The sequence below is a fragment of the Notolepis coatsorum genome, assembly GCF_963971535.1.
Source record: "Notolepis coatsorum genome assembly, chromosome: 11".
Taxonomy (NCBI): Eukaryota; Metazoa; Chordata; class Actinopteri; order Aulopiformes; family Paralepididae; genus Notolepis; species Notolepis coatsorum.
This window is the reverse complement of record NC_140175.1, coordinates 15,634,489-15,658,783: the sequence shown is the minus strand read 5'-3', so window position 1 is coordinate 15,658,783 and position 24,295 is coordinate 15,634,489. Positions and strand designations below refer to the sequence as shown.

General features: G+C 41.4%; 1 protein-coding gene across 3 annotated transcripts; it reads left to right on the top strand.

Annotated features, from left to right (window-relative positions):
* The first annotated feature begins 411 nt into the window (after window positions 1–411).
* On the top strand, window positions 412–24,034 carry tia1 (TIA1 cytotoxic granule-associated RNA binding protein). Of its 3 annotated transcripts, none has more exons than XM_084325283.1 (12): window positions 412–628; window positions 2,518–2,614; window positions 6,301–6,399; window positions 8,525–8,579; window positions 9,945–10,032; window positions 11,210–11,285; window positions 11,476–11,584; window positions 16,304–16,399; window positions 16,518–16,602; window positions 17,504–17,642; window positions 20,375–20,523; window positions 22,269–24,034. In XM_084325283.1, the coding sequence occupies exons 1-12, from the start codon at window positions 600–602 to the stop codon at window positions 22,405–22,407; spliced, it is 1,161 nt and encodes a 386-aa protein (XP_084181409.1). In that variant the 5' UTR covers window positions 412–599; the 3' UTR covers window positions 22,408–24,034. The 3 variants fall into 3 exon arrangements, with proteins under 3 accessions (XP_084181409.1, XP_084181408.1, XP_084181410.1); XM_084325282.1 differs by having other exon boundaries at window positions 22,233–24,034; XM_084325284.1 differs by having other exon boundaries at window positions 412–636; window positions 22,233–24,034.
* The last annotated feature ends 261 nt before the right edge of the window (window positions 24,035–24,295 follow it).

Below are 24,295 nucleotides of genomic sequence, written 5' to 3'. Positions count from 1 at the left end.
ATTACCAATGTACAGTTTTGCTTGTACAGTCCCCCCCCCCCCCCCCGCCTACCCAACCCCCCCCCCGCCCACCTAACCACCTCCAATGTACAGTTTCTACGTCAAATGTATATACTCTATTTTTTAAATTCTTTTTGTATCACAAACAGTACTGTATTTGCAAATCTGGTATGTCATAAATGTATAGATGTAGCAGTACTGTCTATCTGTATGTCGTGTGTTAATAAAGTTTTCAATCAATCAATCAACAGCGCAGGTTCGTCAGTGGCTGCCACAGGCTCGTGGCCCCAGCAGTGAGAGGGGATAATTCTTCGGCGCTGCAGCTGGACCCTCCTCGCGGGACAGTGCGCATGCGCGAAGCCGCCGTGTCTCCGCTCCTCCGGTGTCTCCGCCATCTTAGATGTTGCCTTCCTTCCCTATTGTTCATATTGGAGTCAGCAGGGGCGGCAGTTTACTGCGCAATAACATCCTTTTGGATACGGTTTTGTCGAAACAGGGGGAATAGAGAGACAGGAGGGTCCCGGGCCGTCACAGAATACGACACTCTTGGATCATTTCCTCCCGGGGTTCGGTCTAAAAACGCTCGGCGGCCAGAAGATATGATGGACGACGAACAACCCAAGACCCTGTATGTGTGTGCGTTAGCTACTTAGCTAATTTCGCTAGCTTACCTTGTGTTTTGCATTGTGTGTTGATGCACCGTTATTGTTACCAACTAACACTTCCGTCTCGCAATGTGCACGTTATTACCCAACTAAAACACTGTTACCCAGTTAACAAAAAAAATACCAGCTAGCTAGAACGAAATCTTAATAATAACGTTGCTTAACGTTTTGTGTCACTTAAACGTTTGGCTAACTAGCTAGCTCGGTGCTAACGTTAGCTAGCCGACGGTAGTCATGTTAGCTCGTTGTTTAGCCAGCATGCTAACCAGGAACATGTCAGAGTCACACAGACGTGTCCATTTCTGAGAGACAAAGGCGGTGGGATCTAGCAGCAGCACTGTAGCACGTTAGCTCAATGCTAAGGTTAGCTATGATAACAGCTTGTTTAATGCTAGCATTGCGTGCCACCAGCTCGCTAACTGTTGAGGTCAGTTGTTTAGAATGCAGTGAGTGGGTTAGTTTGCTTTATAAAAACATGGTCGATGATCTTGTAGCCATTATTGTCGTCAACACTGGTTCTTGTTTTTTTTATCCCTCCAAATATGCACAAATCCATTCTGATCGGCTAAAATAATCAAGCCTAATGTTAATGCTAAGCAACGTCGTTATAATGTGGGGTAGAGGCTTTTTAATGAGACGTTAAAGCCAACATGCTTTAGGGCCTTTAGCGTCGATCTGCACAATGCTGCTGATTCTGTGAGATTTTGATCCCCCCCTCTCTTAACGCCCACCAACGTGTTTATAATTTATCAATAGATACATAAACTAAACGCTGCTACCTGAACTTATAGGTAATTAGCCGAATATTTGTTCCAGACAGTTATAGTCGTGCCATCAGCATGTCATGTTAGGACGCGACATGTGCATTTCCCCCCTGACATTAATTAACCTGAAGAGTGTTTTGACCTCATTTCGTCATGCAGCGCATTATGATATTGTCGTTCTTGCCAATTTTGTTCATGTGCTTTTTTAATGTGCTATAAACACTTCAAAAATCCCAAGTCGTTATACCCTCCATAGATCAATCCATTTCACCACATGTTAGTCCCGAGTGTATAATTGGATTAAAATGTATTGCCAGGCATTATACAGCACAATTACAGTACAACAAAGAAATGTAGCATCATTGATTGATTTGAATTGATCGAAATCTTTATTAACAGATTGCAGAATGGGTACAATACAGTACAGCTCAATACACACAACTGTTAAGGGGATGCAGACCAGAGAAAGACTTTCGTCTTGTTTACATCAGGGTCCCCCATTTTCAATTCATCGTAACATATATGACATACAGATAGACAGTACTGCTACATCTATACATTTATGACATACCAGATTTGCAAATACAGTACTGTTTGTGATACAAAAAGAATCCAGAAAAGAGAGTATATACATTTGACGTAGAAACTGTACATCATCCAACCAGAGTGCAACTATAACAGTAAAGTGCAATAGTAATATACAATGCAATGTACACAGGTGATTAAACTGGTATAAATATATGTACAATGTTAAATATAAATGAGTACTAGTACTGTGGGTGTAGTGCTAATCAGATCTATGTACAGAGTTGTAATACCAATATGTACATTGATGCATGTATAAAAACACTATGGTTAGCAGTCATACTGGCCAGCAGCATAACTAGTAAGGGATATGTATAGATCTAGGTATGTAGACAGGACAGGTGGAAATATATTGTAAGAATAAATATATATATATATATTATTGTACATTACATAGAGTTATAGGGGTTAAATGCCGGTGTATAAGTAGGTATATAGGATGATTATGTGCAGGTATATTCAGACAGATATATAATATGCGTCTTCCCTCCCTATGTGTGCAGGTATGTGGGGAACCTGTCCAGGGACGTGACAGAGGCCCTCATCATGCAGCTGTTTGGGCAGATCGGACCCTGCAAGAGCTGCAAGATGATAGCAGATGTGAGTTCACTTAACCCTCTTCAGTGACTGAACCATCCAATGGATGATAGACATTCTTTCTTGGGCTGGCAATTAACGTTTTTGGGGACCAGCACCTCCAAGCACAATGCAGACACACAGCTTTAGAGGCCTGAGGACGGTTACTCTCATTTAGGGTAATTTGTCAAGTATATTATTATATACTTATTGTTTATGTGTCTTGTAAGCCCATATGGGCTGGGCATGCTCCTGTATGTAAGACACGAAAATAAAAAACATCAAATCAAATCAAAATACAGGGACGACGAGCTTACAAAACAAGACAAATTTTTTCAACAATTTCATACATATATAGGCACAATAAATAAGAATAAACAATAAAAAGACGGTTACAAGTTGACACACAGTACTTCAACACCATACTTTTTTAAATGCAGCAAAAGAAGCAAGAGTCAGTTGGAGGGCATTCCAGGTGCTGGAAGCATCAACGGAAAAAGCAGATTTTCCTAGTTCATAGCAAACATACTGTGGGATTTGTATTCCTGTATACAATAATGACGACTAGTAAGCAAACTGAGTAGGCCATCACAGCAGGAACTGTTCACTTTAAAATTAAAGCAGCATGGGGGAGGGGAGGTACACGTATGGGCAGGGTAATGGTAGAAATACATAAATATAGGCAATGAAATTAGATCTGAATATAAAAATATGAGAAGAAATAAACAATAGAACTAACTCAGAATATTAAACTATGAGGGGGGGGGCGGGAAAGGGTCTGTATGCCCTATCGGTTATAATATACCTTACAATAGATATAGGCAATAATGCATTTGAATCTGAATTATATACTATGACTAAGAGTACAAGTAAACCGTATACACAAGGTGCAATATACACATATGGTCATACGTCTTAGTCCTGTTTAGAGAAAAGTCATAATATTTCTCTAAACAGCTTGCACTGTATAATCCCAAGTATTTTGTTGCCAAACAATTGCACTATGAGTTTTAGGGCTTCATAAAATCCACAGAGTCCACTACGTTCTTATATTCTATCAGTGCGGTTCGTTTCACGTCGCCCAAACACCAAGTGGGTTCGATATTTTGTGCACTGCGGCGATTCATAACACCGTTGTAATTTTTTCCTTTTTAATGCGCCGCTCAGCAGAGATAACTGATCAAAATAATTTATTCAAATAGTATTGGAGATAAATAGTATTGGAGAGACAGAGTAGATTCCAATAAAGTCCACCCCAGTCACAGATCTGTCACTGCGCCCAATTCTACCATTGATTTCGAGGAATTGATTAGAGCTACTATCACAGCCGGCCATGTGACAGATCTGTCTTTCTTCTTTTCTTTTCTTTTTTATATAGATTCAATTCCCTCCCTTGACTTTTCCTAAAAATTATTATTATTATTTTTTATAATTTTTTTTAAAGACTTCTGCAATGTTAGAATCTCGGGGGGGAAAAACACACAGAAAAAAGTTAGATCACAGCCCTTAATCACGGTGGTTTCAGTCATATAACCACCTCCCCTGCCCTGTCATCTCCTCTCCCTCCTTCACTGAGAGCTCAGAGGAGGACTGATGTGCTGTTAGTGTCAAATCAACCGAGCCAGTGTTTCATGATTGGCCACTCTGTGGCTTTCTTCCTTTGAACCACTGTCTCCTCACGTTTCACCACTGAGAGCATGCCTTCACTGATGGGGGCCAATTCCATATCATTTATCTGTTCAAAGGTTGTCATGGTATGACAAATACAAATGCAGTTACTGGTAACTCGCAGGCGTTGCAGAGATATTGAGGAAAATAGCCCACAAATGTCCTATTTAGTCAACTTATCATTCTTACATATGAGGAATTCGTCAGATAATAGATTTTAGAAACAAAATCTTGAACAATTAGAATTTGTCGGAGAGACGTGAGCATTTAAAAAATATTTGAAAATGACCAGCAATGGACACACGACCGATTATATAAGGGAGAAATGGGAGAGAGAACTAGAGATAGGAATAACAGGGAAGGAATGGGGGAACATATGCGAGGTGCAACATTCAACAACAGGATCGAGGATATGGAAAGAGTTTGGATGGAAAAACATAATCAGATTCTTTATAACCCCAGAGCTGAAGGGAAATATGCACCAACACAAAGAGCATGCTGGAGGATGTGTGGGAAGGAGGAGGCAAATCACACACACATATTCTGGGGATGTCGGAAGCTGAAGGGGTATTGGGAGGAGATAGGGGAGGCAATGATCAGAATATTAGGATACGGGCTACCACAAACAGGACTGGTGCTTTACTTAGGAGACCTGACACACAAGGGAATACAAGGGGGGGACAAATATTTAATAAAGATAATGTTGATAGCGGCCAGAAAAGCAATAACAAGACTGTGGTACAAAGAAGACCCACCGACAATAGCACAATGGGTAGGAATAGTGGAGGAGATACAGGATATGGAGAGGATAACACACATGCTGAGGTTACAGGAAGAGAAATTTGGAGAAAGATGGGGAAAGTGGGAGGATTACAAGGGGAACGAAAACGACGAACCAAATGCATCACAAGAGGGCGAAGGGTAAAGGAGGAAAGAGGTTCAAGGAGGGTCTCTGAACCCATGTCACACACTTTTGACTTAGTTAGCATTTTCTGATTTTATTTTTTTGGGTATTACAATTGTATTATATTTTTTGTACTTTATTATTTATGTCTGTTTAACAATGTTGTATTATGGGTTCCATTTTTGTGTAAGTGTTGTTTGTCTATAAATGTTAATAAAAATTTAAGTTTAAAAAAAAATATATATATATTTGAAAACCGACAATGCAATATTTACATTTAAGTTTCCTTGCGTTTTATTTCCCCCATGAATGTACTCTGAAAACCAGCAAAAGCATGTACCATAAAGCTGCAATAACTTTTTTCTAGTTATTGTCACCACTAAACAAACTCCATTTTACCAAAACAAAATTATCATTGTGTATAAATATACAAATGTGTTACTTGTAATTAAGAGACAGAACCCTTATATACTTATATACTCAGATTATTTTAACAGAAAAATACCACTTACAGTTACAGCACCTTTTTTAAGTAGCATAGCAAGTCCTTCCTGACAGTCAGAGCCACCAGCACCAGCTGCTGCAGGAGAATCTGACCGATGTAGACTCGACCACTAAATCATGGGCCTGTTTCACATTTTGGTTCCGATTCTCTTGCTGCAGTGAAAGCTAAGGAAGCTCCATTGTCTCCATTTCATGCCCTCTTTGGACCTGTACAGAAACGGGCCACACACTCTTTAATAGTGGAGGAGAAGGCTGAGCGGGAGCTGTGCTGCCTAGCTCAGCTCTTTAAAGTGAACTTTTCCTTGTCAGCATGTCGCGCCTAATCAGATGCACATGTATCGTCATCATACAGCACAAGTAAAGTACAACAAAAAGAACTTTGGCATCCAACCAGAGTGCAAATGTAACTGCAAAGTGCAATAGTCATATACAATGTACAGGTGATTAAACTGGGTATAAAATATATACATTAGTACTACTGAGGAATAGTGCTGATCGGATGTATGTACAGAGTTGTAGTGTTTATATGTACAGTGATACCGGTATAAAGATTCAGTTTAAAGTCGATAGGCTTTCTCCATTACACTGGCCAACAGTAACCTACTGTCTGTTTCTCTCGTCCCCTCCCTCCCAGACGGCAGGTAATGACCCATACTGCTTTGTGGAGTTCTACGAGCATAGGCACGCTGCCGCCTCACTTGCAGCCATGAACGGTCGTAAAATAATGGGTAAGGTAAGTTATCGTATCTACTGGGTGAGTCGGCTGGCGCTGGGCGGGAGGGGCAGAAGCTACAAGAACGTGACACAACCTCTACCGTGTTGAAATAACCCTCGTTGCCGTACTACTGTGCTGCTTAAGTGAACGTTTCTTGTTAGCGAACACAAGGTGTATAAAACCTTGTGCCATCACAACACAAGTCGTGAGCTTTACGTCAATTCAGGTCCTTGGTGACTCGTATGTTTGAGTTAAGAGTAAGACTTAACGGATGATTCGGGTACAAATTAAAAACTCAATCGCCTCATGTTCGACTTGAGTTCAGCCTTTTGGTGTAAGTTGTGTTAGGGCTGGGCAATCATTCTATTTTGTATATTATATCTTTCAATGGAATTATATTGTGATTAAAATGATAATATTGTGATATCCTAGTAATATTTATTCTGTTTTCTAAACGAACGATAAGAACTGCATAGTAACAAATTTCCCACAGCATGAGATGTGAAATATTTGAGGGAGTATCATTTGTAAATAAGAGTTTTGGTTTGATGTTGCACTTCACATTACCATGCATTTCAATACCATAACATCAATTGGTTTAATATATAGTGATGTATATCTATAGAAATATATTATTATTGAGACATTCATTTCTTTCATAAATAAAATGACATGGATGTTTTGTCTCTGCTACGTTCAGGGCAAATATATAAACAAACAAACAAAATAAATTGCATAGAATTTGTTTGTCAGTACGTTTCATAAAAAAAAAATTGTGCCATGAATTATACATACAACGTTTATCAATTTAAAAGATAAATTTGCGTGTCAAGAAAGTGTATTGACTCGCAGATTTGCTAACTAACATTATTGATAGCTTTTGATGCTGTAACGTTAGCTTGCTGACCATTACACTTTTGAATTGACAAACATCACATGTGTAATTCATGGCACGATTCAAATTGGATAAAAAAAATATATTTGTCTCTCGCCATTGACTACCGTACATATATTTTCTGAAATAGCGTCACCATGTGTGTCCCATAGAAGAGGAGGGACTAGAATATACCATGGTGATTAGATTAGATTAAAATGTATCGTCATCATACAGTACAGTACAACGAAAAGAAGTTTGGCATCCAACCAGAGTGCAAATGTAACAGTAAAGTGCAATAGTAATATACAATGTACAGGTGATTTAAACTGGATATAAAATATATAAACGAGTACTACTAAGTGAAAATCGCATCCATGTACAGAGTTGTAGTATTATTATGTACAGTGATACAGGTATAAAGACACTATGGTAGTATGTCATACTGGCCAGCAGTGTAAGATAACGATGTTCTAGGCTTTGCTCTACCTTCCCTTCTCATTGTGATTATTAAGATATCCATTATTTAATCTGGCGTGTTTTTGAAATATGTCCTACATACATATTAAATGCAGAGTGTTGTTTGTGTGTTTGTGCTCTTCTATCATACGCGCCACATGACCCTTTTGGTTTGTTTGGTGGAATTTCTCAAGTGAGATGCCGTATATATATTATGTACAAAGCGATTTTCTTCTGCATCGCCGCTTGTGTGATAATCCTACTAGAACCTACATCCTTTTGACCTGTTTCCAAATAACGCTCTTCTACCTCCTTAACTTCTGTACTAGATAATAATGTGTTCTTTTGCAAAACACTTTTTGCACAAAGAATCCAAACTTTTAAGAGCAAACCTCAATAAAGACACATTCAGTTGAAAATATTTTATCCTCAACAGGTAATGAAGGACCATTTGAGGAGTATTACAAGTTCGTAAAATTCACTTGTTTGTAAGTCCCTTGTTATTTGGACCTTTTATTATTTTCTCACTTCCTAGAGTTTTGCTCCAAATTGTGTTACTAGACGGAGACTGATTTGTACGTAGTAATGAGTGTGAGCTGGATGTCCTCTCCTGTACTCATCACTGGTGTTGTGTGACAAGTCCTCTAATCGCCAGACAAGACAAAAAAAAAAAACTGTGCTGTCCGCCTTCTTGTCTTACGCCTCACTTCTCGCCCGCTTCTGTCTCCCCTCGCTGTCTGTCTTCTCTCTACGTCTGTCTCTCTCTCGCTCGCTGTCTTCGTCCTTTCTCTACGTCTGTCTCTCTGGCAGGAAGTCAAGGTCAACTGGGCGACAACCCCGAGCAGCCAGAAGAAAGACACAAGCAGTGAGTGATCTTTTGGCAGTAATGACTAGGGATGCCCACCGATACCGATCACCTATCGTCGTGAGCCATATCGGCCGATACCGATCCGATACAGATCGTTTTTGATAAAAAAAAAAAAATTATATAAGTCAAGTAAGAGTTTTAATTGTCACGGCATACAAGTATACAATGTAATTAGACTTGTACTTGTATTATCTGCGAGACATCGCCACCACGCAACAAGATCCACTGTCTGTGTGTACTCTAGTAGCCTGCTACGGCCAGGATTATCCGGAGCTGCAGCTGGACCCTATACTCGAGTAGCCTCGAGCTACGGCCAGGATTCTCCTGCGCTGCAGCTGGACCCTATTGGTATAACGTTACTGTGCTCAGCAAGCCCTCAGCTCGAATACGCGTCGAATCAGTGTTCTAAGACATTGATATCAGGAGCTATCTGTAGCTACTGCTAGCCGGATATATAACGTTAATACAACGCCTCAGTGAATTATTTAGTTCAATGGGACATTTCGTTTTGAACAGTGAACTAACTTGCGCTAACGTGAGCTAACGGGTATCATACACGTCTCTACTAGACTATTGCTGGAGCATTTGTTGATATCAGGAGCTATCAGTAGCTAGCCGGCTAGATACCGTTCGGTTAGACAATGCCTCATCATGTATTAAACTAAAAGTGAATAGTTGACTGGGTCATTTTGTAACGGTAGCTAACGTTAGCTCAGGGAGACGCCGTCCTCCCGTCCCACTAGACTAGACCCGTGTTTACATGCGTGCGGGAGGGGCTGGAGGGAGGAGCAGACGCCGCACCACCCGGTGTCTGAGACACAACTCAGCGAGTGAGATCGGTTTTGACGATCGGCGAAAATAAAGCATTATCACCGATCGCATATTTATACTGATTATCGGCCGATAACGATCGGTGGCCGATCGATCGGGGCATCCCTAGTAATGACACAGTATCTGCAGGGTATTAAAAAGTCTTAAATTGTATTTTCACAGGTATTAATATTTTTTTTGGGAAGGGGAGGCAGCCTGGCTGTCGGGAGATGAAATAATGTTAAATATATTAAATGGTTTTGTATTTAAGGCTACTGGAAGCTTGGTGGCGTATGGCGTAGTAAAAATTGGCGCACAAGTGCAGCCGCCAGTTCCGTGTCGCTACATGATTTTTCGTTTTGTTCTTGCTAGTATGGTCGTGAAATTGGTATTAAACGTAGCTCTACGTGGTATTAAAAAGTCTTAAATGTAACTTGTTGAAACCTGCAGATACCCCGTTTAACTACAAGAGCTGTAATGTTTACATACCAAGTGCTTTTCTGCCTCCCGCCAATGAACTGTGTTGGTTTGTCACCTTTTTAAATTCTTTAGATCACTTTCATGTCTTTGTTGGGGACTTAAGTCCTGAAATCACCACTGATGACATCAGGGCTGCGTTCGCTCCCTTCGGGAGGATATCGTAAGTATATCTGAACCAGTTGTTCTTGTTCTCGAGTTCTCAGGCTCATTGAAGTCTGAGACATCATACATGTTAGAAAAGAGTTGCTCAAGACACGTGAAAAGGCTGAACTATGTTGTACTGAGTCGTGGAGTTGGAGTTCAACTAGGTTCAATGTTTTCAAAAGAATCGTCTAGGAAAATATCTGAAAGAGTATAGTAGGAAGGAAAATATATTTTTAAAGTACAGCAGGGAGGAAAATATATTTTAAAAGTATAGAAGGAAGGAAAATATATTTTAAAAGTATAGCACGAAGGAAAATCTATTTTAAAAGTACAGCAGGAAGGGAAATATATTTTAAAAGTATAGCAGAAAGGAAAATATCTTAAAAAGCCTTTATTGTATCATAGCTACATAGTTTAAAAATGCCAACATGTTTCGACCAAGCTGGTCTTTATCAGGGCATAAGTCCAGTTTGGGGCGCGCTCGATGACACACTGGAGCCGGCCTTAGCATAACCCCTCCCTTAGCATGACATAAAAACTAGAGCGCATTAGCACGGTTCTAAAGCTAATGCTAACCGTTTCATATGTGTGAATGGAAACCGCTAAAACAATTAGCATCATATCTGGGAGGTTTAGTTAAATAAAAGTCTAACCTAGTTTGCTAATTAGTCAAGCTTTATAACCAAGTAGGTCCATTTGATAGATTCGGTCATTTATAACTACATGTTTTAAGCTAATGCTAACCATTTAATGTATGGAAAATGCTAACGGGATCAGTGCCATACTCCAGGAGGTATAGTTAAATTAAAACACAGGCATGGGTAGTCCATTTGATAGATTTGGTCATTTATAGTTAAATGTCTTAGTGATTGAATGGAAAAACAAATGAGCTGAAAGGGAGCTATCAATCAAGCGAGATCTGACCGCACCCTCACAATCTGGAGACATGTCCCGAGCAGCCAGATCAGCTGTTGTATGTTTATCTTAAGATATCGCTCTTTTTATTACTCACCCTGGTTGTGAAAATCCTTTCTTTTCATAGAAAACCCCCCAACAACCGTATTTATAACATTTATTTAAGATGCTTTAAAGGGAAACCTATAATTGGTTGGCTGGGAGGTCTTGGGGGTGACTGGTACAGAGGCTGCTATTGTCTTTGTGTTTCTTGGCTAACGTGTGGTCTCTGTCCACAGCGATGCTCGGGTGGTGAAAGACATGGCCACAGGGAAATCTAAAGGCTACGGCTTTGTCTCCTTCTTCAACAAATGGGTAAGTGTCCTGCTCTCCCCCCAACCCCTCCCCCGGCCGCCGTCGTGCCCAGGAATCATTAGCATGTGTACGCCAAGCACTGAGAAAACATACTTTGTACGTGGTGGTGAATGTTGACTGGGATGTTTTTTTCCCCAATGACACGTAGTCATATTTCTGGTTTGGTTGACTCTGTGACTTGTGTTTTCAGGATGCGGAGAACGCCATCCAACAGATGGGAGGACAGTGGTTGGGAGGGAGGCAGATCAGGACCAACTGGGCCACGAGGAAGCCCCCTGCTCCTAAAGCCACCTACGAGAGTGAGTTCACAGGCGTTTTTATTTAGATTTAGCTTCTGGTTAATCAATTGTATCTAGTCATGCGTTCTTCTAACGAGGTGACACAGGCTGCAACGATACAAAAAATTATTTCATGAATTGAACTCGTGGTGATGTGAAGTTTCCCCATGACTAATAAACTCGCAAAGCATTTTACCGGTGACGCTGGACATTTTACACGCCGCTCGGTATCTGTAGAGCGCTTACTTTGATATTTTTTTTTTTGATCCACTTTTTCTCCCATTTTCTATTTTTTCTCCCACCCCAATTTTCATATCGTCCAATTCAACCCTCCCCTGTCTTCGAACGTTGTTTCTTGCCTCCCACAAGCCGGCTGCAATGTGGACTAAGTCATACATAGCACGAGTCCCCTCCGATACTCGAGGTAACAGCCGTCGCATCTTTTCACCTGCACGGCTCGATCATTCAGCGTCGGGAGTCTGGGCTTTGGAGGGGCCCCGCCCCCGTCGCTTCTTGATTCTACTGCGCAGGCGCACCAACCGACCTGTAGGAGTCGCTGTCCACAACGCCCGATCCCCACCCTTCAGTTTCCCTCCCCGTAATACGGCCAATGTGTATTACTGTGGACGACTAGCTAAACTGAAAGCAATGTGGAGAGTGGGGCTCGAACAGGAGGTTCGAGCCTAGTCTCCAGCATTCGTCGCGAGCGCCTTGCCCACTGCGCCACGTAGCCGCCCCGCGCTTACTTTGATCTTTAACGTTATGCTGCTACATTAACACATTGGTTGCCAGCCGGATATGACGATTTATCGCTTGGATGCCACCACGTTAATCAATGGGAGGACGAGCACATTTGCGAACGCATAAACTATATCTTAAATCAGGGGTGTCAAACTCATTTTCACAGAGGGCCACATCAGCATTATGGTTGCCCTCAAAGGGCCAAAGACCGTATAAATGTTAATGTAATGTAAAATAAATGTAGCTACACATTTACATATTGTTAAACATGGTGTTTCTGTATTTATTACTTATTCAAGTTATACATATTGCATATTCATTTGCATAAATGTAAAAATATATGTTAGCTTATGTTATTTTAACAAATAATTTTAGTTTATCAGAACCCCATATTACTCCACCAATCAATGATCAAACCATTCAAGTAAATAACAAAGAAGAATATCATCAAATACAAGCTATGACATTAAGTTTGTTCAAAACCTTTTTGTCACAGTCAAGAGGGGCAGAACTAACAACTGTGAGCTGCAAAGAACACGTGGGACAGATGTAGCAGATGTTACAAAAACAAATGGCTGCACACAACCTTGCAGAGGCCATACATCCAACTAATGGAAGATAGTTTAATTAACTTTAATTAACAGATTGCAGAATGGGTACAGTACAGTACAGCTCAATACACACAATTGTTAAGGGGATGCAGACCAGAGAAAGACTTTCGACTTGTTTACATCAGGGTCCCCCATTTTCAATTCGTAATGAAATTGCTATTACCGTATGTGTCTGCATGAACACACAACTGTAACTGTACTCAAAAATAACAAAATAAGGGTTGTCTCAGTTCACAACTATATTGGTCAAGTTTTGGGTGGGACTTGTTTGCGTCCCTACAGCTTCTTATTCAATTGAGCGAGATGCTCGCTTATGTCACACAGCCAGTTTGCATCTGACAGTTCAGACAATATTTCTTCAACCCTTTGTTAGAGCCATATGAAATCCATTTTATTATTTTCCAAATTCCATTTTATTTTTTCCCAAATTCCGTTTTTTCCGTTTTAATATTTCAGAATTCTGTATTTTGCTTTTTATGCTCATTTTACCATCAGAAATAGTGTCTAATAAGTGGGAATGAATAAATGTCTACAATTGAATATGATATATCAGTCCATTTAATGTTTTTAAGTGCTGCAACTCAGAAATACAGTTACATTTTACACAATACTTTTCAAATAATATTGTGACAAAATAAAAATACACATTTCAAGTGTAAACAATAGATACAGCTAGCTACTACTGACATTATCACAATGTCAGTAGCCTAGCTATATCTATTTTATTGTGATGAAATATAGTAATGCATAATTTAGGCACCTTTAGTTTAGTTTATTTCGTTTATAAAGGACAGTGTATAATGACAATCGTTTGCATTAAACAAATGGATTGCACCAGATTTAGCAAGAAGCTATCATTTCCATCTATAGTCCTATGTACTGTAAAACGTTTCATAGCTATTTAAGTTTATTTCGATTATAAAGGGCAGTGTATAATGACTCGTTTGCATTAAACAAATGGATGGGTGCACTAGATTTAGCAAGAAGCGATCATGTCCTAACGTTATTTTTGTGGCTCCAGTCCACGGAACGTTGACAGAATTAGCAAAACACCTTATCGCCGGAGGCATAAAAGTCATTAGGATACTGCTCTGCTCTGAATTGAGGGCTTATTGGGGAATTTATTAGCTTCTTGACGATGTAAACACCGAAGCAGCGAGACGCTTGGGAAACTGCCTGTGTTGTGTGTAACCCGCTCTAGCGTCTGCCTCCCCGGTCGCGTGTGCACCAAGCGTTCCACCCAAAAACGGAATTTCAGTCCAGATTAGGCCAAATTCTGCAATATTCCACGTTTTGCAGTTGATTCCATTTTTATTGGTCAATTCCGCGATTCCGTCCGCGATTCCGTGAACGCGGATTTCATATGGCTCTACCCTTTGTTACCTATTCCGCCTGGATCTTTTTTGTATTTTGGGCTGTAAAATTGTCAAAGAATGTCTGAGGAGTAAGTGCTTTTGGCTTTTTTCCTTTGTTACCTCAGATGTTCAACATACATGTATGTGTAAGAATGTGTAATAACTAAGGCTGTCAAAGTTAAAGCTTTATTAACGCATTAACCCACAATTATTTTAACACTGCTATTTTTTAACCCAATATTAATATAATTTTTTTTTTTTTTTTTTTTTTTACCTGAGCTCTTGGGGGGCCACATCAAATGACGTGGCGGGCCGGATTTGGCCCGCGGGCCGTGAGTTTGACACCTATGTCTTAAATTATGGCTGTGTCTAATACACCCGTCCGCTTGCAGTCAACATGTACGAAATGGATTGTTTTTTCATCAGTACATTTCCGTTTTATACCGTTTTGAATAAGAGTATAGTTTCCGGAGAGTTCTAGTAATTTCAGAGAAATTCCGCAAAAATAGCCATTTACTGGAATACACAAAACACGTTGTCATTTTCCGGCTGATTTATGAATAGTTTTCAAATAAACGCTAGATTATCAAGAGTATTTGTGTTCTTATGCACGATACAAAAACGGGCTGAAAAATCATTTATTCGCTTAGCGCCTAATAGGGATGGGTACCGAATTCGGTACTTTTGAGGTACCGAACCGAAACACGTCGGTACTACCGAGTATCGAATCAAGTGAGAAACCGTTTTTTTTTTTTTATATACTTTTTTATTTATTTTTTTACTTTTTTATTTTCATGTCAACGTTCACACGCACAATATATGCTTACCTAGGATTTGACTTGATTCAACAACAAAGCAGTCGGAGCAATGACAAGCCGAAAACTGTCGAAATTGTAGTTATTTGAAGTTTGGATCTTTTTTTTACGACTGAGGTAGGTAAATTAAATTTCTTGAGACTAAGTACCGAAAAAAGGTACCGTTGGGTACCGGTATCGATTCACAGGTACCGGTATCGGTTCAAATGTGAAAGGTACCCATCCCTAGCGCCTAACGCCACACAAATATTGATCGCGTTTATTGATCCAAACGCATAATCCAAGCTGCTTCCAGCCTCGCCAGTGAATCTGGTAACACGTCACTGCTTGCCAGAGATAGGAAAATCCTGGACCGGAGTATTTCTCTGATGCACTTTTTCACTCAATCCAATCCAATGATGTGCATTACCATCCGGGAGGCGATAGGGGGCGGTATTTGCCCTTTTCGAGCTCAGAGCCATTCCCAATGATAATGTCAGGCTGGATGGATGAAAAATGAATGGATATCGCTAATAAAAGAAATAACGATTAAATAACGAGAAATCTCATTATTGGCAACCAACGCATGGCGGCCAATAACGAGAAATCTCGTTGTTGGCAACCAATGTGTTAAGGATAACTTTTATTGATCCACTGTGTCTGTCCGTCTACGTCTGTTTTTAATAAATTCTTAATGACTAGTATCCATTTGTTGGACCGACAGAGTTGACGTTAACTTCTCATTTCAAAATAAACCAATGGACAGTAATCCTTTCTGTAAATCTTCCATCCGTTCATTGACCGATCAATGAAGCTGCAGCCTTATTTCACTTGCATGCGGCTGCTTGTCTGGACCGCTCCTCACCAGTCGAGCTGCTGCAGGGTTTAATCCAAAACAACGTGTCGTCTCTAGAGCCTCCGTTCTCCACGCAATGTAAAATCTACTCTAAATGAAAGTGAAACTTAAGCTACTCTGTACTGCGACCTATAAAATACAATAGATCTGACACATTCAGTTTATAATGTTGCCTGACTATGTATTGATAACAGGCATAGTATTTTACTAATTCGTTTTTTTTATTTGATGAATGTGGGCACTGATATGCGAAAATGAACTAAATGGTTTCATTTTCAAAAAATAATAAAAGGTAAATATTCCGAGCCAAATGCAAGTGGGTTGACTGTTTATTATTATTTTCTTTTAATATTTTTTCTTTTTATTATCTTTTTTGGACACAGCGAACACCAAGCACCTATCGTTTGAGGAAGTGGTGAATCAGTCCAGCCCCAGCAATTGCACTGTTTACTGCGGAGGAGTCACCACAGGGCTCACAGGTGAGTCACGTCCTGATGTAAACCAAGCTGCACGTCTGGAAACCTTCCTGTCACCTGGAATATTTATGTTGCTCTTGCCGTTTTCTTTATTCATGTGTTTCTTTATTTCTTTTTTTAGAGCAACTGATGAGACAGACCTTCTCACCCTTTGGCCAAATAATGGAAATCCGTGTTTTCCCAGACAAAGGCTACTCGTTTGTTAGGTAAGCTACTCGTTTGTTAGGTAAGCTACTTTTTTGTTAGGTAAGCTACTCGTTTGTTAGGTAAGCTACTTGTTTGTTAGGTAAGCTACTTGTTTGTTAGGTAAGCTACTTGTTTGTTAGGTAAGCTACTTGTTTGTTAGGTAAGCTACTCGTTTGTTAGGTAAGCTACTTGTTTGTTATGTAAGCTACTTGTTTGTTAGGTAAGCTACTTGTTTGTTAGGTAAGCTACTTGTTTGTTAGGTAGGCTACTCGTTTGTTAGGTAAGCTACTTGTTTGTTAGGTGAGCTACTTGTTTGTTAGGTAAGCTACACGTTTGTTAGGTGAGCTACTTGTTTGTTAGGTAAGCTACTCGTTTGTTAGCTGAGCTACTTGTTTGTTATGTAAGCTACTCGTTTGTTAGGTAAGCTACTTGTTTGTTAGGTAAGCTACACGTTTGTTAGGTAAGCTACTTGTTTGTTAGGTAAGCTACACGTTTGTTAGGTAAGCTACTCGTTTGTTAGGTGAGCTACTTGTTTGTTAGGTAAGCTACACGTTTGTTAGGTGAGCTACTTGTTTGTTAGGTAAGCTACTTGTTTTCTTAGGTAAGCTACACGTTTGTTAGGTAAGCTAATTGTTTTCTTAGGTAAGCTACTTGTTTGTTAGGTAAGCTACTCAAAGGAATGAACTTGAAGGCTGAACGTGCTCCTCATCTTGGCTAGCTCCTCATCGGGGCGGTGGGAGGGGTTCTCCAGGATAGCAGCCAGCTTCCTTCTCATCCCCCTCTCTGCCACCACCTCTAGTTTGACCAGCTCGACTCACACCACAGAGCTGGCCTTCCTCACCAGCTTGTTCAGTTTGCTGGTGTCTCTTCAGTTGATGTCTTGGGTTTGATCCGGCTGTAATCGCGTGTTTCCTCCTGTAGGTTCAACTCTCATGAGGGCGCAGCCCACGCCATTGTGTCTGTGAACGGCACGTCCATAGAGGGCCACGTGGTGAAGTGTTACTGGGGCAAAGAGACCACGGACATGGTCAGCCCCATGCAGCAGGTACAGATGCCCCAGGTACGTTGTGAGCCCAGCCCTCCAGGGTTTCACGTGTCCGGTGTCTGTGCTCGCTACAGTTGACGACTGCTGTGATCAGTTTTTCCACAAACCTTTATTTAACCAGGCAGGTAATAGAAAATAGAAAAGAGACAGACGATACATACATCACAGAGGTATGGGAAATAGTTTGAATACACATCAAACAAACAACCAAATTAAAATAAGAAGGAAGGAAAACTATTTTTGGTTAAGAAAACGTATGAAAAGAGGAAGGTTTTTTGATACCAGTGTTCCTGGTTCAGAGTCTGTGTAGCCTGTCACATGTAGGCCTAACTCTGACTTTGCCACATAAACTATTTAAAATGTTTATTGTATTTGCACACACGTTTTAGATTTATAGAATGTAGACCATACAAAGTTTGTGGAAAATGCAAGGACCTCTAGAGAAAACCAATAACTAAATACAAATTTATTTTAACCTCTTATTAAGCCCTAGCCATATTTTCAGAAGATTTGCTTAAAAGTACATACCCAAGTAAATGGAAGATTGCTCCACTTCTACAAGGTCAATTTGCATGTTCATGTTATCTAGGGAGTTATTGAGTAAATGCAGTCTGTAACTGAGGGGTACAATTCCCTGACTGTATTACTAGATATGATACTTACTACCACTACCTTTGTACTTAATATTCGGCCACCCAGTACTCGGCATAAATATATTATGATGAACACTGTCACGTAGATGAAACGGATCCAACACAAATGTACGAATTAGAAATAGGTCTTTATTTCTACACAGCGATGGTGTGTAGAGCAAGCACTTAATCAAATCAATCACATTTATGAATGGGAATTAGTATGCACTTTTATGGCAAGAGTATTCGTCGGTATATCAATAGAGAATGTCCAATCTCTGATGGCGCAGGCGGTAAATATACGACCTGGAATAGTTAAGGAATAACAGCAATGATACTTTAATGATTATAAGACTGGATACACTAGGGGGGGTAATCCGGTCGCTTGTAAGACAACAGGAGTAGGAGGGGGGGGGGGGTAGAGTCTGGCTGCCTCGTCCGGCCAAGGGTATCCTGGGTGAACCCACAGTAGTGCAGCTCGGTGCGCCAGCGATCCTTGGACCACGGATGAAAGCAGTTGGACTCTCTGTGAGCCGGCTCTCTCCGGTCCACGGGGGAGAGACGTGAAGCGACCTCGTCTTGCAGAGCGTCTCCTCACCTTGCGTCCTCTCCAGGGGGGGGGGTTCCAACACACGGCAGTGTCGGGGGTCTTTATCCATGGAATAATCACTGTACACAAAGCATAATCCGTGCCTGGGAAGGCGGGCTGTCGTCGGTAGAATAATCCGGTATACAGGTCCACTCGCTCGTCGGCTCTGGGGCTCCTCAGATGCAACCTCACATGGGGGCGGCCACCCTGGATAAGCAGCCAGTTCTCTGCCCGAAACGATGGGGTACTGACTACGATAGTATTCTCACCGTACGAAGCACTATATATTAACAGACTATTATTAGCTTAATAGACTACGTCCAACTCGACGATATAGTGCCTAATATGACTATTCAAATATTAATATACACGATGTCTCAATACCGATGGTAGGCCGAACTTGGCCTTACTCCCACACGTGGCGTCGCGGGGAGGCTTTACGTCTGTCACTCTATTGGAGGGTAAGAAACTGGACTGAAAAGGGAGTCCTACTTTAGTAGCGCAGTATATATACGCACTATGAACAAATAGTACCGTTAGTGGTGCGGTAGCCAGATTCCTACGCGGAACTAGGACTTGTTCGTACATGTTGAGCGGTACGTTTGAACTGGGTCTGGGGGGTATGGCAGCCTGGCACCAAGGTCTCGACCAATAGTAGAATGGAGACTATTATGGGATGTTCAGTAGGCTAGAATGGATATTCAATGCATATTGTACAAGGAATATACAAGGGATATCAAGGAATATTAGAGAATATACAAATACAATTAAATATATATATATAATAAATATATATATTCGGTTTAATCTGGCCCTTCACAACACAGTCCATTTTCTAAATGAAATGTTGGATACTTATTTCTATAAGCTATTTCGTATGCTCATTTAGGTACATTTATTTATTTAGGTGCTGTAATCTTCTTGTTAAAATAAGAGCTCTACATTCTCACAGCCATCACTGATATAGAGTGTCTGGTCAGTAACATGGGTCTCCCAGTCCCTCCACTCTGCAGTAAACAGAAAATAAATGTTCTGGTATCCCTTCCCACTTTATCCAATCAGGAGAGAGAAATCCACACCGCAAAAATGGTCTGACAAAAATAAAAAATAAAAACTAGTTTTAAAAGCAAATATGTGCTAGAAACATGTGCCAGTGCAGTAAACTAATCTGGCTTGGTAGGATTCCTGGAAATAAGTAAAAATATCTAGAGTTCTCTCTCCTGATTGGTCAAAGTGGGAACAGGATACCAGGAAATGTATTTTTTGTTTACTGCAGAGCAGGAGGGAGACCCATGTTACTGACCAGACACACTATATCAGTGATGGCTGTCGGAACGTAGAGCTATTTAACACAGCATCTTTAACCCCCCCCCCCCCCAATTACTGTGGCAGTGATTGATGCTTCAAAGCAGCCTTCATGTCACCCTTCCAACACGCAGCTCACTCACTTGTCATGTGCTGTAGGCCCAGAATGTTCTGCTTCCTAAAATACTGCCCTCTCTCTCTCTCTCTCTGTGACGGTGCAGCAGAACAAAGTGGGATTCGCAGCACAGCCCTACGGCCAGTGGGGGCAATGGTACGGCAACGCCCAGCAGATCGGCCAGTACGTGCCCAACGGGTGGCAGGTGCCCACCTACGGTGTCTACGGACAGGCCTGGAACCAGCAGGGCTTCAAGTGAGTACCGTGGGGCGTTCAGTGTTGGAGCGATGTGCAACTTGTTCTGTCTGTCTCTCTCTCGCTCTCTCTCTCGCCCACCGTTCGGGACATGCAAAAACCCATATTTGACTTGTTCAGTGAAATAGACATCTTCTTTAATGGCCCAGAGGGATTATCCTTGGTTTGAAATCATGTGCTGGTTGTTTGTAAACGCTGTGGGCCCTGTATTATTCTGTCTTATTCGGTTTCTCTCTCTCTCTCCTCATCCCCAACAAGATTGTTGACCTCCAATAAAGGAATTCCCTCGTCATTGCTTCTCATGCCTTGGCGACTCTGTTCTGTAAATGTCATCCTGCACCATCCTCCTCCACCCCCTCCCTTAGCCCGATGCTCCTCACTGCTCCTCACATACTACCTGCTCCTCACTGCTCCATACATACTACCTGCTCCTCACATACTACCCTGCTCCTCACATACTACCCTGCTCCTCACTGCTCCTCACATACTACCCTGCTCCTCACTGCTCCTCACATACTACCCTGCTCCTCACTGCTCCTCACATACTACCCTGCTCCTCACTGCTCCTCACATACTACCCTGCTCCTCACTGCTCCTCACATACTACCCTGCTCCTCACTGCTCCTCACATACTACCTGCTCCTCACTGCTCCATACATCCTCACTGCTCCTCACTGCTCCTCACATACTACCCTGCTCCTCACTGCTCCTCACATACCCTGCTCCTCACTGCTCCTCACATACTACCTGCTCCTCACTGCTCCATACATCCTCACTGCTCCTCACTGCTCCTCACATACTACCCTGCTCCTCACATACTACCTGCTCCTCACATACTACCCTGCTCCTTGCTGTCTGACATCTCATTGTCTCATCCTCTACCTATAGGTCTAACCATGCTGTCTGACATCTCATTGTCTCATCCTCTACCTATAGGTCTCTAGCCATGCTGTCTGACATCTCATTGTCTCATCCTCTACCTATAGGTCTAACCATGCTGTCTGACATCTCATTGTCTCATCCTCCACCTATAGGTCTAACCATGCTGTCTGACATCTCATTGTCTCATCCTCTACCTATAGGTCTAACCATGCTGTCTGACATCTCATTGTCTCATCCTCTACCTATAGGTCTAACCATGCTGTCTGACATCTCATTGTCTCATCCTCTACCTATAGGTCTAACCATGCTGTCTGACATCTCATTGTCTCATCCTCTACCTATAGGTCTAACCATGCTGTCTGACATCTCATTGTCTCATCCTCTACCTATAGGTCTAACCATGCTGTCTGACATCTCATTGTCTCATCCTCTACCTATAGGTCTAACCATGCTGTCTGACATCTCATTGTCTCATCCTCTACCTATAGGTCTAGCCATGCTGTCTGACATCTCATTGTCTCATCCTCTACCTATAGGTCTAGCCATGCTGTCTGACATCTCATTGTCTCACCCTCTACCTATAGGTCTAACCATGCTGTCTTGACATCTCATTGTCTCATCCTCTACCTATAGGTCTAACCATGCTGTCTTGACATCTCATTGTCTCATCCTCTACCTATAGGTCTAGCCATGCTGTCTGACATCTCATTGTCTCATCCTCTACCTATAGGTCTAGCCATGCTGTCTGACATCTCATTGTCTCATCCTCTACCTATAGGTCTAACCATGCTGTCTTGACATCTCATTGTCTCATCCTCTACCTATAGGTCTAACCATGCTGTCTCCTTGTGTGCCCTTCCCAGTCACTTACAGGCTGGGGCAGGGTGGACGGGCGTCGGCGCGGTGAGCAACGGCGGCGTGGTGGAGCAGGGACAGGGTGTCAACGGCGCGGTGCTGGCCAACCAGTCCGGCATGGGCACCGCCGGCTACCACACCCACTGAGGGCGGAGGGCAGGGGACGCCACCCCACCCCACACCCAACCCCACACCCCACCCTCCCAACCCCAGCTCCATCGACACCGTCGAGGCCACAAGGATGATCCTCTTTACCGGGGGGGAACGAGGAGGAGGAGGGGGGGGGGGGTGGTTAGATGAGCCCGCTCTCTTTTAAAACACAATTACGAACTCTATGGCAGGGAGGATGGTATGCCATTTTACCTCCCCCTGATCCCTCCCCCTCCCCTACCACCCCCTCCCCCCCCACCTCCTCAATCCCCAAACCTGTACGTTTGAGGTGGATGGGGGGGGCGGGAGTCTGGTTTGTGTCATCAGGGGACGGAGAGCCCAAAGCCTGGAATGAGAAACACAACGTATATATATGTACACACACACACACACGCATTTACACACACAGACACACACGAAGACCACGCCCCCTCCCCCCAATGTCAGATTGACTGACTCATAAATCAGAAAGGACTATGCCATTTTTAATTAAAAGATACTATAAATGAATGAAATACATAATAAAAACGACAAAAAAAACAGTGACTTTTGGATTTGCTTTTTTGTTTGTTTGTTTCAAACTGCTGACATGGTAAGAAAAACGAGCTTTTGCCTTTTTTTTTTGTTTTTGTTTTGGGGACTGCCATTTTAAAAAGAAATGTTTAAGCAATGACACCCACGGAAATAATGCAAAATGTAAGAACCTTTTTTTGTTTTTTATGTTTATAAAAAAAGAATAAAAATGGATGTCAACTGTTGTATTTTTTTAAAATTAGATTTTCAATATCTCCACGGAAAACCAATTGCAGGGAATACTGCCACTGTTCTCTTACTTTCAAGGCAGACAAATATTGCACAAATACTATTTACTCTTGGTTACCTTTTCACACAATTTGATGTTAACACAAATTCTAGGTATTTTGAATTATTTCGCATTCCACTTCTTCCTTTTTAAAAAGGTTTTGTTTTTCTTTCGGAGGGCTTACTATACTGTTTTGTATGTAAATAACCAAACGACGTCTGTTCAACTGCTCTGGAGCTGTATAAAGAGAAGAAGAAAAAAAACTCCATGTTAATTATATGGAAGCTTGCTTGCTTTTTTGTTTTTGATGGGAGGATCAGGGGGGCGGGTTATTAAATACTTTTCTTGGCAGTTAGCGTCACTGTCCAATGCTGGTCCATGCTTGTTGTAGGGACAGTGCAACATCTGATTCTTCCAGGGGCTTGGGGGACAATGAACCGCATTGCTATGCAGTGCAAAAAAATAATTTAGACTGAAAAGTAATGTAGACTTGAAAGTTATTGTGTATAAAACTTAAATATTGACTTTTGGTGTTTTTTTTCTTTTTTTTAATGAAGTAGTTAGCTTAAATAGCATCAAACAACTGAATGGATCAGAAATTTGCACTGTTGCCCCATAGAGTTGTGTTTTATTACAGTTTGAAGAGATCCATTGTGTTGCCTTATTTTGAGTTACTTTCATTTTTAACATAAAACCAATTATCAAAGAGTAGGCAGTGCCTAAGGATATTTTCATGATGTTTTGGCAGTGGGAAAGTTATGTTGATGCTACAATAACGTGTTCTTGCTTTGTCCCATTAAATGCTTACGCTTATAAACTGCTTACGTTTGTACTGTGCATCTATCGTTTTGTTTTGGGGGGGATTTTGCAATGAATAGAATATATTTGAAACGTTTTTAGTCGGTCCTGTGATTGTTGTCAATCTTTTATACATTTAATCAACTAATATACCGTTAGTGTGTAAATGGTAGGTTGTGAAAAGTTATTAATAATAGCGTCTGAGTTTTTGCTTCCGTTTGTATATTTATTTTTTACCAGCCATGAACTTCATTTCCCATAATTCAGTGTGTTTAGGAGAGGCCG

Excerpts from the sequence above, each read along its gene's own strand:
- tia1 (XM_084325282.1), top strand. The coding sequence starts at position 600 with ATGATGGACGACGAACAACCCAAGACCCT. Across the intron at positions 11,585-16,303 it reads TCCTAAAGCCACCTACGAGA|CGAACACCAAGCACCTATCG; the intron begins GTGAGTTCACAG and ends TTTTGGACACAG. Across the intron at positions 16,400-16,517 it reads AGTCACCACAGGGCTCACAG|AGCAACTGATGAGACAGACC; the intron begins GTGAGTCACGTC and ends TTCTTTTTTTAG.